The 11,401-nt window shown below is 37.2% G+C and overlaps 1 protein-coding gene across 2 annotated transcripts in view; it reads left to right on the plus strand.

The window, feature by feature from the left end:
• Window positions 1–11,401, plus strand: part of RDX (radixin) — a 96,896-nt gene that overhangs the window by 13,156 nt on the left and 72,339 nt on the right. The window contains exons 2-3 of one of the 2 annotated variants that reach the window (XM_014530777.1): window positions 1,572–1,647; window positions 7,985–8,068. In XM_014530777.1, coding sequence (XP_014386263.1) covers window positions 1,636–1,647; window positions 7,985–8,068 — 96 coding nt within the window. In that variant the 5' untranslated portion in view covers window positions 1,572–1,635. Of the gene's footprint in view, window positions 1–1,567; window positions 1,648–7,984; window positions 8,069–11,401 lie in introns of those variants that run through there. The other variant, XM_014530778.1, reaches the window with a different exon arrangement.

An 11,401-nucleotide genomic window follows, 5' to 3' on the forward strand; every position in this document is an offset into this window, starting at 1 on the left:
AGGCGGGGAACGTTGGAGTCTGCAGCAAGCAAGCCTCCCTGCTCGCTTCAGTGCCTGGCTGCTGGCTGCCATCTTGGCTGACAGTTAATTTGCATATACTCACTGATTAGCCAATGAAAAGGGTAGCGGTCGTACGCCAATTACCATGTTTCTCTTTTATTAGTGTAGATAGATGATGTTAAGAGCAGATCCATTAGAGGCTGTTCTAAGACCTGAGATGATAAGGATCTGAACTAAGACGATGGTAGTGGGACAAAGAGGGTATAGAATTAGAAGATAGAACTGAAGTACGTTTAGGTCTGTGAAAGTAAGTGAGTTAGGAAATGAGGAGTTTAATAGATAAAAAATAATTTGGAAGGAAGTTCCCTCTGTAGGGAGGTTTATTGGCATGTGATTGATTGAGTACAGTTTAGCGAAATTACCTTACTTCAATGCTTTACTTTTATTTCAGGTTGGAGAATTTTCAGATTTATTAATTATGGCATCTTAAAAAGCAACTGGTAATATAATTTTGAAACACAAAATTAATTGTATATTAATTTAGTTGAAGCTAGTATAATGAACAAAGTTTCTTGGCAAAGATACTACCAATAAAGCTGATTTCAAGTAATAATTTATCTGATATACTTCTTACTATAGATTTTCAAATTGGAATGACAATCTTTTTTTATGGACAGTGAATAATGATTAAGAATGTTTGATTTTTTTGGTAGATTTGTAGGGTGAAGACCAATTTTTTAGATGTTTGTAAGAACATTTATCCTAAGTCGCAGTAGCATTATGGTTTTCCTGGATTAGGATTCACTTCTGTAGCCATAGGGGTGAAAAGATACAATTTAACTTTAGTTTTATCTACATTTCAGTGAAGGCCACTAATTTTTTGGTGAGTGGCATGCAAATTGAAATTGTGCAGACCATGACTGTTTTATAAACCTTCGGTGAATAAGCTTACTTGTGTATTTTCTCTATTGGATTTTTAAACTTTCAAAAAGAAAAAATAATTTTCTTTTAAAAGTTATCTTTTATAGTTTACATTAATCAGAATTTCCTTTGATCTTTGGCAATACAGAGAGAAGGTTGGAAAGTATTTTTTGATTCATTTCTTTAACCTCTGAATCCATCTCTCCTCATCTTTACTCTCTGTGTCTAGCAGGCAGGGTCTGGGGTGAACCTGACTCAGAGACAGCATTTGGCCCCAGAGCAATCTTGTTTCCTTGCTGTATGTTGTCTCTAAAGTTTTAGTTGGTGATCAATATGCTTTACATTATGCTATTTGAGATGCATGCTATTTTAAATCATAACTATAAATATTTTTAGAGAATGTGAAATGATAATAGAAAACATTGAAAATGGCAATAAAACAAGAGACTACTATGTATGTTACTTTAACATTTTAAAATGTTTTAAGTTTTTAGAATTGTACACCTGAAACATAATTTTATTAACCAGTAACCCCAATAAATTCAGTAAACATTCAAAAAAATAAAATATTTGAATTTTATTTTATACACGTTTAAATAAAAGCATTATATTAAAAATATAATAGATCAATTATGCTTTTTTTTTAACAGAAGGTGACAATAGGATTTATAGAAGTGAAGAATTTTTAAAGAAGGTGACAAAAAGAGAAGGAAAATGCCGAAACCAGTAAGTATATTTTATTTTACTTTTGCCACTACTTAATAAATAGCACTAAGTTCCTTGTTTTGTTTTATTTTGTTTTAAATATTTTTTTTTTATTGCTTTAGAGAGGAAGGGAGAGGGGGAGAGAGAAACATCAAGGATGAGACAGAATCATTGATCGGCTGCCTCTTGCATGTCCCATACTGGTGGAGATCAGGCCAGCAACCCGGGCATGTGCTCTGACCAGGAATCAAACCATGACCTCCTGGTTCATAGGTCGACATTCAACCACTGAGCCATGCCAGCCCGGCAGTAAGCTCCTTTTGGAACAAGGCAAAGTATTGTGGTAGAATTGTTGGGAAGAAGAAGGCATTGATATTATTATTAACTGGTTTAGATTAATGTGACTAAAGTGCAGTATTATGTGGGCCAGTGAAGAAGAGATATGGTAACGTTGTAGTTAAGATTAAAATTCATGGGTTCTGCATCAAACTGTCCTAGTTCTTGTTTAGACTCTGTTCATTTGAGTGTTTTTGTTAGATTAGTTCAGTCTCTCCATTCTTAATTTCCATATGTATGAAAAGGAGATACATATGGTGAGGATTTAGAAGTTGTTGTTACATATTCAGTGGTCAGTAAATAATAGGAGGAATGAGAGGTTCATTCATTATTATTTTTCTCATAATTCTGTTGTTGTTTTTAAATCCTCACCTGAGGATATCTTTTTTTAAAAAAAGTATATTTTATTGGTTTTTTACAGAGAGGAAGGGAGAGGGATAGAGAGTTAGAAACATCAATGAGAGAGAAATATCGATCAGCTGCCTCCTGCACACTCCCAACTAGGGATGTGCCTGCAACCAAGGTACATGCCCTTGACCAGAATCGAACCTGGGACCCTTGAGTCCCCAGGCCAACGCTCTATCCACTTAGCCAAACTGGTTAGGGTGAGGATATCTTTTTTATTGCTTTCTAGAGAGAGTAGAAGGGAGGGGGAGAAAGAGGGAGGGGGGAGAGAGAGAGAGAGAGAGAGAGAGAGAGAGAGAGAGAGACATCCATCTCGTGAGAGAGACACATCGATCAGTTGCCTCCCTGTGTGCTCCTGCAACCGAGGTACGTGCTCTTTACCAGAATTGAACCCAAGACCCTTCAGTCCGAGGACCAATGCTCTAACCATTGAGCAACCGACCAGAGTTCATAATTCTGGTTTTGATACTCATGATACCTATGCTGACATTAGATAGTCTTAGATGTTTTATTTAAGGATAAATGTTCTTTAAGAAAATAGGGTTGTTTTTTTTCGTAATTTTCTTTTGGCCAATTACCTTTTTTAAAAAAATTATTGGTTATAATTATTGGAATTTTCTGGCATGGATATTGCTTTGGAATTACTTTAAAGACTCAGCAGGTAACAAAGTGTTCATTTACTGTTTGAGGGAAAGAAGAATATAAAGAAATAAAAGTCATAACCATGAAAAAGGAAGAAGTAAATTTTTCTATTTTCAGATGATGACATGATTGTTTATGTAGAAAATCTTCAGAAAGAACAGCTACTAGAACTAATAACTGAATTTAAGATTGTTGGACAGAGGTTATATTATTAAAAATCAGTTGTCTTTGTTATATACTAGCAGTAAAATTTGAAAAATCATTTGCAGCAGCATTGAAGATATAAAATACTTAAAAATAAATTTATAGAAACTGTACAAGATCTCTATACTGAAAACTGAGAAATTAAAGACTTAAAATGCACAAAAAAGTATATATTGTCTAGGTATGTCTGGAAAACATTAAGATGTCAATTCTCCTTAAATGCAATTGTATATTGAATACACTATCAGTCATTTAAATCCCAGCAGGCTTCTTTAACTAAAATTGACTAGCTGGTTGTGAAATGTTTATGGAACTGCCAAACCAAAATTTATATGGAATAGCTAAAGCAAGTTTTTATGTTTCATTTATTATTTTTTTATTAATTGAATTTATTGATGTGACATTGGCTCTCAAAACCATACAAGTCTCAAGTGTACAATCTCAACAAAATATCATCTGCACACTGCAACGTGTGCCCACTGCCCCGAGCAAGCAACAGTGTGGTGATAGTCAGAGGGAAAGGGGGGAAGGGGCTAGGTGGAGGTGGGCAAAGTGGGCAAAGGAGAGGAAAATGGGGACACAATAGCTAAAGCAATTTTTAAAAAGAATCAAGTTGGAAAATTTAACACTCCTGAATTTTAATACTTATTCGCAGGCTATGAAAATAAGAAAGTGTGGTATTGTTGAAATAGGATCAGTGAAACAACATATATTATAATGAAAATATTATGCTTTCAACAAGGTTATCACACAATTCAATGGGGAAATTAAATTATTTCCAACAAATAGTATTGGAACAAAAAGTTATCCATACAATAAAACGAACATTTTTGTGTATATCCCATAATATACACAAAAAGTTAGCTCTAAGTGGATCGTAGACTGAAATTCAAAAGCCCATTATTATAAAGCTGCTAGAAGACATAAGAAAACGTTTTTGCAACCTTGGGGTAGCAAAGTTTCTTATAGAACACAGAATGTTTGAATCATTTTTAAAAAATTGGATTTCATCAAAATTAAAAACTTTTGCTCTTTGAAAAACCCTCGATTTTGTGGACCTAATGTGATTTAATTGACTGTAACTGCTGGGATTGAACTGACTCGATTTAACAGATTTTGGATTTAACAGACAAAATTTCTGGTCCGTATGTCATATGTGAAAATTAACACTCTGTTAATTTTAAAATGCTTTTAAGCAAGATTTGCTTATAATTAAAAGGTTATTTTTTGTTATTAATAACTTATTTTTAACAAATTTTAGTGAATAACATGTTGGAAAAAATTGTAGTAATTTCACCAACATAAATAAATATTAATATCTACAACTATAGTATACAGATTTAAATCCACAAGTCACTCCACGGCGACTGGCAGTGGCAGCAGTAGCGGGGTGATGGGGGCAGCGCCTTCCCCTGATTGGCCCGGTCGCCTCCCACAAAGGGAGGCCAGAGGCAGCAGCAGTAGCAGGGTGATGGGGGCGGCGCCTTCCCCTGATTGGCCTGGTTGCCCCCCGTGGGGAGCGGGCCTAAGCCGTCAGTAGGACATCCCCTGAGGGCTCCCGAACTGTTAGAGGGGCTGGCCGGGCTGAGGGAACCCCCACCTAGTGCACGAATTTTTGTGCACCAGACCTCTAGTCCTATATAATAAAAAGCTAATATGCAAATCGACCGAATGGTGGAATGACTGGTCACTATGGCACACACTGACCACCAGGGGGCAGACGCTCAATGCAGTAGCTTCCCCCTGGTGGTCAGTGCGCTCCCACAGGGGGAACGCCGCTCAGCCAGAAACCGGGCTCAGGGCTGGCAAGCACAGTAGCGGTGACGGGAGCAGTTATATAGGATAACTGCTTTGTTGCTATAGCAGCATAGTTGAGTAGATGCAGCAGACTGTATAGTCTGCAAAGCCTAAAATATTTACACTTTGGTCCTTTACAGAAAACATTTTTTGGCCCCTGGTTTATATAAACACAAGGATTTACAGGCTCATTATAACAGTTGGTAAGGGAACTCATAAAAGGATTGTTATAAAAATAAATTGCATTTCTACAGAAGCAAAACCAGGAAAAAAATGGAAAGATATTTTTCATTTTCACAATCCTGTATTTGAATCCCTTATGCTAGATGAGTTTCACTGTTTGCGATATTTTGGATTTTAGGTGAATATACTATATTTATGTGTACATGCCATTATATCATGAAACTTCCATCTAGGTCTTTGCATTACCTCAAAAACGTTAATACTTCTATAGGTCAGTGCATGAATATTCATTTGAAGTAGGATGAATTAATTCACTAGTTAGTCACATTACTCCATGTCAAATTTTTGCTAGAAATTAGCTAATAAACTTCAGTTTTCAATGTTTTTAGGATATCAAGAAATGGTGGACCTGTATTTATAATAGCTAAAAAATTATAATGAACTAGGGGAAAGATATCTAGCAAATGATTAATGTGATTTTTAACACTCTTTGGGAAAGATATTAAAGAAGACTTAATGCATAGAGAGAACCATAGCCATGAATAGGAGAGTCAATTTTTAAAAGATGTCATTTCTCCTCCAAGAGAATTTGTTGTATTAATGAACTTAGTGTAGTTTCAGTTTAAATCATGATAGAGTAATGATTATTTATAATGAAAAGTTTACAATTTCATATGAAGTCAAGAGCAAAAACAAAGTGCCAAGAATAGCTAAGACAGTTCTGAAGATAATGAGGGGAGACTTGCTCTACCAGATATAAGGACTTATTTAAAGATACAGTAATCAAGACAGTACAATATTGGCAGAATAGTTAAATGCAACAGAATTAGCACAAAATCAGATGCATACCTATAGACATTTGATTTGTGAAAGAGTAGTCTTTATCCTTACGGGAATTAAAAAATGAAATTGGACCTCTATTTCAAATCATAAGCAAAAATTATTGAAGACAGCTTATGATAAAACTTTAGTAGGAAATATATTAAATGTATGCTGATTAGTTAACATTTTCATGATTCCAGAGTAGGGAAATATTTCTTAAATGTGCACAAAAACATTGATAAATTCAATATTAAAATTAAGGATGTGTTTACCAAAAAGAAGGGCAATTTATAAAGTAGAATGACAAACTTGGAGAAAAAAATTTTTGCAACAAAAATAACTGACAAAGTATCTAGGATACATAAAGATTTCCGACACAGGAGTAAGAAAAGACACAACCCAATTAGAAAATTAAGCAGTAGCCCTGTCTAATTTGGTTACAAATTGGGGATTTCCAAGATCCCCTCATTAGTTTCTATAATTTGTTATAATAACTCACAGAATTCAGGGAAACACTTAAGTTATTGTTACTGGTTGATATAGAGGATATTGTAAGGGATACAAATGAAAGATACAGATGAAGAGGAAGAAGATAGGGTGTGGTCCAGAACTGTCCTGAGCTCAGGAGCTTCTGTACTTGTCAAATTTGGATCCACCCTCTTCTTTGTATGTGAGTGCACTCACCAACTCAGAACTCGCTGAACCCCCCCTTCCTTGAGGATTTTTATGAAAGTTCCATTATGTAGGCATGATTGATTAAATCATGGGCCATTGATGATAAGCTCAGATCCCATTGTCTCTTCTCCCTGGAGGTTGGGGTGAGTGGCTCTAATCACATGGTTGGTTTCTCTGGCTACCACTTCCCACCCTGAAGCTGTCTAGGAGCCAACCCTTCTGGAGTCAAGTCATTAGCATAAACTCTGGTTGGATGAAAGGGGCTTATTATGAATAACAAAAGATGCTCCTCACATCTGTCACTCAGGAAATTCCAGGGGTTTTAGGAGCTTTGTCAAGACCCAGGATGAAGACCAAATGTGCATTATGTCACAATTGGTTTGATTTTATTATGGTTCATTGTTTACATATCTTAATGTATTTTATGTGTAGCAATAATTCCTAATAGGTATTACTTTAAAGAAGAAACGATCTATAAGATTTATTTGATTGGAGGAGGTAGAGGGTCTATATGTGTAGAGATCGTGGTTGTTAGAATGAGTAAAACATGTAAGAAGAAATAAGTCTGATTAGAGTTCTAATAGTGGAGTTAAAGTTTAAAAGATATATTTGTACCACATCATGGTGAATTCTCAGTAAAGATGCTACTCTGGAGTTAAAATTATTTTGGTAAAGGCATGTTACGTTTTTGGTGAGATAACCCAACTAGAAAGGTGTTTACACAAAACAAATTAGAGTATAAAATAGAATCTAGCAAAGGGCATTCGATGAATGCTTTTTATAAAGTGATGAATACATTTTCAGTATAAATAAAACTGATTTTTGTGTTTAAAGAAATATGAGATAATGAATGACATTCAAAGAATTTCGAGTTATACCTCAGTTTAAATACCTACTCTGCCTTTCATATCCATGTGTCGATGGCCAAATAATTGGAACTCTTTCAGTTTCTGTGGAAATGAACATACCTCCTAGTATTATTGCTGGGGCTAAATGGGAATATGGGAAGCTCATGGCCTAGTGACTAGTATACTTTAGGTATTCAGTAAATGTTCTTAAAAGAAGACTTCATAAGGTCTTTGTTTTGCAAGTAGATTTAAGATTTCCTGTGATTAAAATCAAACCTTATTACTTTATCTATTAAAGAAAGGATTAGGTGCAATTATGGAATTGTTCTTTATTACCTGCATATTATATCACTTTATTTTAGAAATCAGATAAAAGTGTTTTCTCCTGCCTAATACTTAATAAGTGTATTTTCTTTCCTACTGACTTTTCTTTTTCCTTATTACAGATCAACGTGAGAGTAACCACGATGGACGCTGAGCTGGAATTTGCCATCCAGCCCAATACGACTGGCAAACAACTTTTTGACCAGGTATCATTAACCACATGAAGTATGCAACTTTTGACACCATAGTGTGTATGCTATTGCACTTTCTGTTGCACTTCTGTGTTTTTCTATACCTTTACTGATAAGCACATTGTAGCACTGGAACTTTTCGCAATACCTATTCAGGTATCTTGAATAGCTGTAGAGATACTCTTCTCATTCCTAGGTTTGAGGAGTAGGATTTTTAGAAAATAACTGTTAGCAGGTATTTATTTAATATCTGCTATGCAAATCACTGTAATGAAGACTAAAAGGAATTCAGACATTTACAAAGTGGAATGGGTGCACTAGGCAGCGGGGATGGCAGTAGCAAAGACGGGAATTAGAGGCTATAAGTAGCACCTAACGGGAGGTTAGTGGCTCATTTGTTAGCTTGGAGTTAGAGCATGGATGTCATGTTAAGGAACATGGATTACGATCTTGTCTTTTTTCTCTCCGGAGTGCACAGTTGAGTCCCTTCTGGCCTTAAAAAAAGAAAAGTCAATACTTGGAAACTGCCTCCAGAGATCCTGATTTAATTATCTGGTGCCTACTTTAAACCATTAGTTTTTTGTTTTGTTTTTTAATTTAAGCTCCCTAGGTGATGCTGTATGTAATGTTCTAAGTAATCAAATTTTATTGCGGAAAGGAGAACAGGATTGGTGCCCTGGGGGTCAAGTGATAAAGGTGAATCGATGATTGCAAAGAGGAGGAAAGTGATATATTTTCCATGGCCTGAGATTTCTAACTTTCGCATAAACTTTAGTATGTGCAAGAGCAACAGTCTGTAGTCAGACTAATGTGACCTTAGAGCAGCGACTTTTAAAGACATGCAATACCTGACTATTTGGTCAGGGGCACTGACCTCTTTCTCCTTAGGTTGTCAAATAAAAAACGACAACAGCCAACCACAACAAGAGCTGTCCAGTGTGAATGAGCCAAAATTACATCTATTTTGTCCTGGTGAGGTAGCTCAGTTGCTTCGAGTGTCGTGCCCATATGCCAAGGTTGTGGGTTTCATCCCCTGTCAGGGTACATAAAAGAATCAATCAATAAATGCATAAATAAGTGGAACGGCAAATCAAAGTTTCTCACTCTTTTCCTTCCTCTCTCAAATCAATAAGTAAAATAATTATACCTATATTTATGTCAGGTTGGCAAAAAATATATTTTTTGGTGTGCCACAGAATTTTAATAATTAGTTTATGTGTACCATGATAAAGGTTGAAAATCGCTGCTTGAGAGAATGGGGGTGAGTTTCTTGCATTACAGCAATAAATAACCAATCACATATCTTGGTTTTACTAGGTGTCATTTTATCAAATACAAATATCAATGAAATAAATACAATGAAATAAAAATTTAAAATTCCTGGAAAGTTGTTCCTTTCCTTGACAAAGTGGTATACTTAATCTCCTGGTTAGGTGATTAAGATCTTGATAGCCCCGACAAAGTCTTTTTGGAAGGTGAAAGGCTTTTTTTGTGTGTGAGTGACCAAATTTTTAAAACAAAATGATAAACAGCTGCATTCACCATACATAATGAACTAATATCTTGTGAACTAATACCCACTTAGTTGATTCTTTTAGGCCTTCTGTTTGTAAACATATAGCCTACCTTTATTTGAAATAAAAATGTAAATAGAGTTAGCATTTATTGTACTTCATAGCAAGTTGAAATATTATTTACATAATTAATGAAATGCTTGTGGTAGCCAAAAACTAGCCAGCTAGTCGGCCTTTTTGGTATTGATACTGAAAAATAAAATATTTGTGTTTTATTAAGCAGAATTGTTTTAGTTTGGATACCAGGGAAAAGGAAACCCCATTTATTTGGTGCAAGGACATGTAGCAGTTTGAAACGTGGGCTCTGGAGCCACATCTGCCTGCTTTGGAGTCCTGACTACAGCTGTTCAACTTTGGACAGATTCCCGTCTTTGCCTCATTTTTCTCCTTTCTCAGTTAGGATGGTGATAGCCTCACTCCCTTTGAAGGTTGTGAGAATTAATTGAGACTTCATGTAAAGTACACAGAACAGTATTTTACATACATACATACAGCACACACATATGTACATATTGTAAATGGAGGTCTAGATTAAGGAGTATTGTTATCTGTTATGGGCTCTCTCAACAGTTCTTTAAAAAATGTTTTAAATATGTTTTTATTGATTTCAGAGAGGAAGGGAGAGGGAGAGAGAGATAGATCAGTGATAAGAGAGAATCCTCGATCTGCGTCTAGCATGCGCCCTCCCCATCCCAATGGGGATCGAGCCCACAACCTGGGCATGTGCCCTGACCGGGAATTGAACCCTGACCTCCTGGTTCATGGGTTGACCATTCAACCACTGAGCCAACATTGGCCAGGCTCGACAGTTAATGCTTATAATCGCTGTTCTATTTCCTGACAGATTCTCTTGATCCAAGAATGCACGGATTTAAAAGCAGGCTTTACTTGGGTATAGTGAGTAATGGGGTGAGCTGGCAGGTAGGTGGGCTCAGGGTCCGGCCTGGAGCAAACCTAGAGTTAGGGGTCCTCTCAAGTAAGAGTACAGAGCTACATGAGTCCACCTTAGCAGTCTCTCTTCTGATGATGTTGGCCTGAGGCCAGCTGTTGTGTGGAGGGGCTCTAGTTGAGTGCTTATGGTTCTTTGTTTGCTCCCTGCTGACTCTTCCTTCACTAGCCTCCTCTTCCAGCCTCTACCTGTGGGATTAAAGTAGTGTGTTTATACCCTAAGGAGTGTCCAACATGATTTGTTAGGATGCAAGAAAAAAAATTGTATTTTTGTTTCTCCTCTTTCAAATTATTTTAAAAATATGTGCTTTATAATATACTAGAGGCCCGGGGCACAAAATGCGTGCACGGCGAGGGGGGAGCTCTCAGCCCGGCCTATGCCCTCTTGCAGTCCGGATCCCTCTCGCAGTCTGGGATTCCTCAGGGGATGTCCGACTGCCTAAACCAGCAGTTGGATATCCTCTGAGGGATGTAGCAGTGTGCCAGTTGGCAGGTAGCCAGGAAGGAGCCTGAATTGGGGCCAGATGTCGCGCCACTCGCCCTCATCCCGGCCCACACTGCCTGCTGCTGCGGAGTCGGGAGAGGCTCCCGCTGTGGCAGCCCTGCTTGCCAGCCGTGAGCCTGGCTTCTGGCTGAGTGGCGCTCCCCCTGTGGGAACATACCACCAGGGGGCAGCTCCGGCATTGAGCATCTGCCCCCTGGTGGTCAGTGCACATCATAGACCGGTCGTTCCGGTTGTTCTGCTGTAACGTTCGCTTAGGCTTTTATTATATAGACTAGAGGCCCGGTGCACAAAAATTTGTGCACTCGGGGGGGGAGGGGGGTC

This window comes from Myotis brandtii, unplaced genomic scaffold (genome assembly GCF_000412655.1).
Source record: "Myotis brandtii unplaced genomic scaffold, ASM41265v1 scaffold775, whole genome shotgun sequence".
NCBI lineage: Eukaryota > Metazoa > Chordata > Mammalia > Chiroptera > Vespertilionidae > Myotis > Myotis brandtii.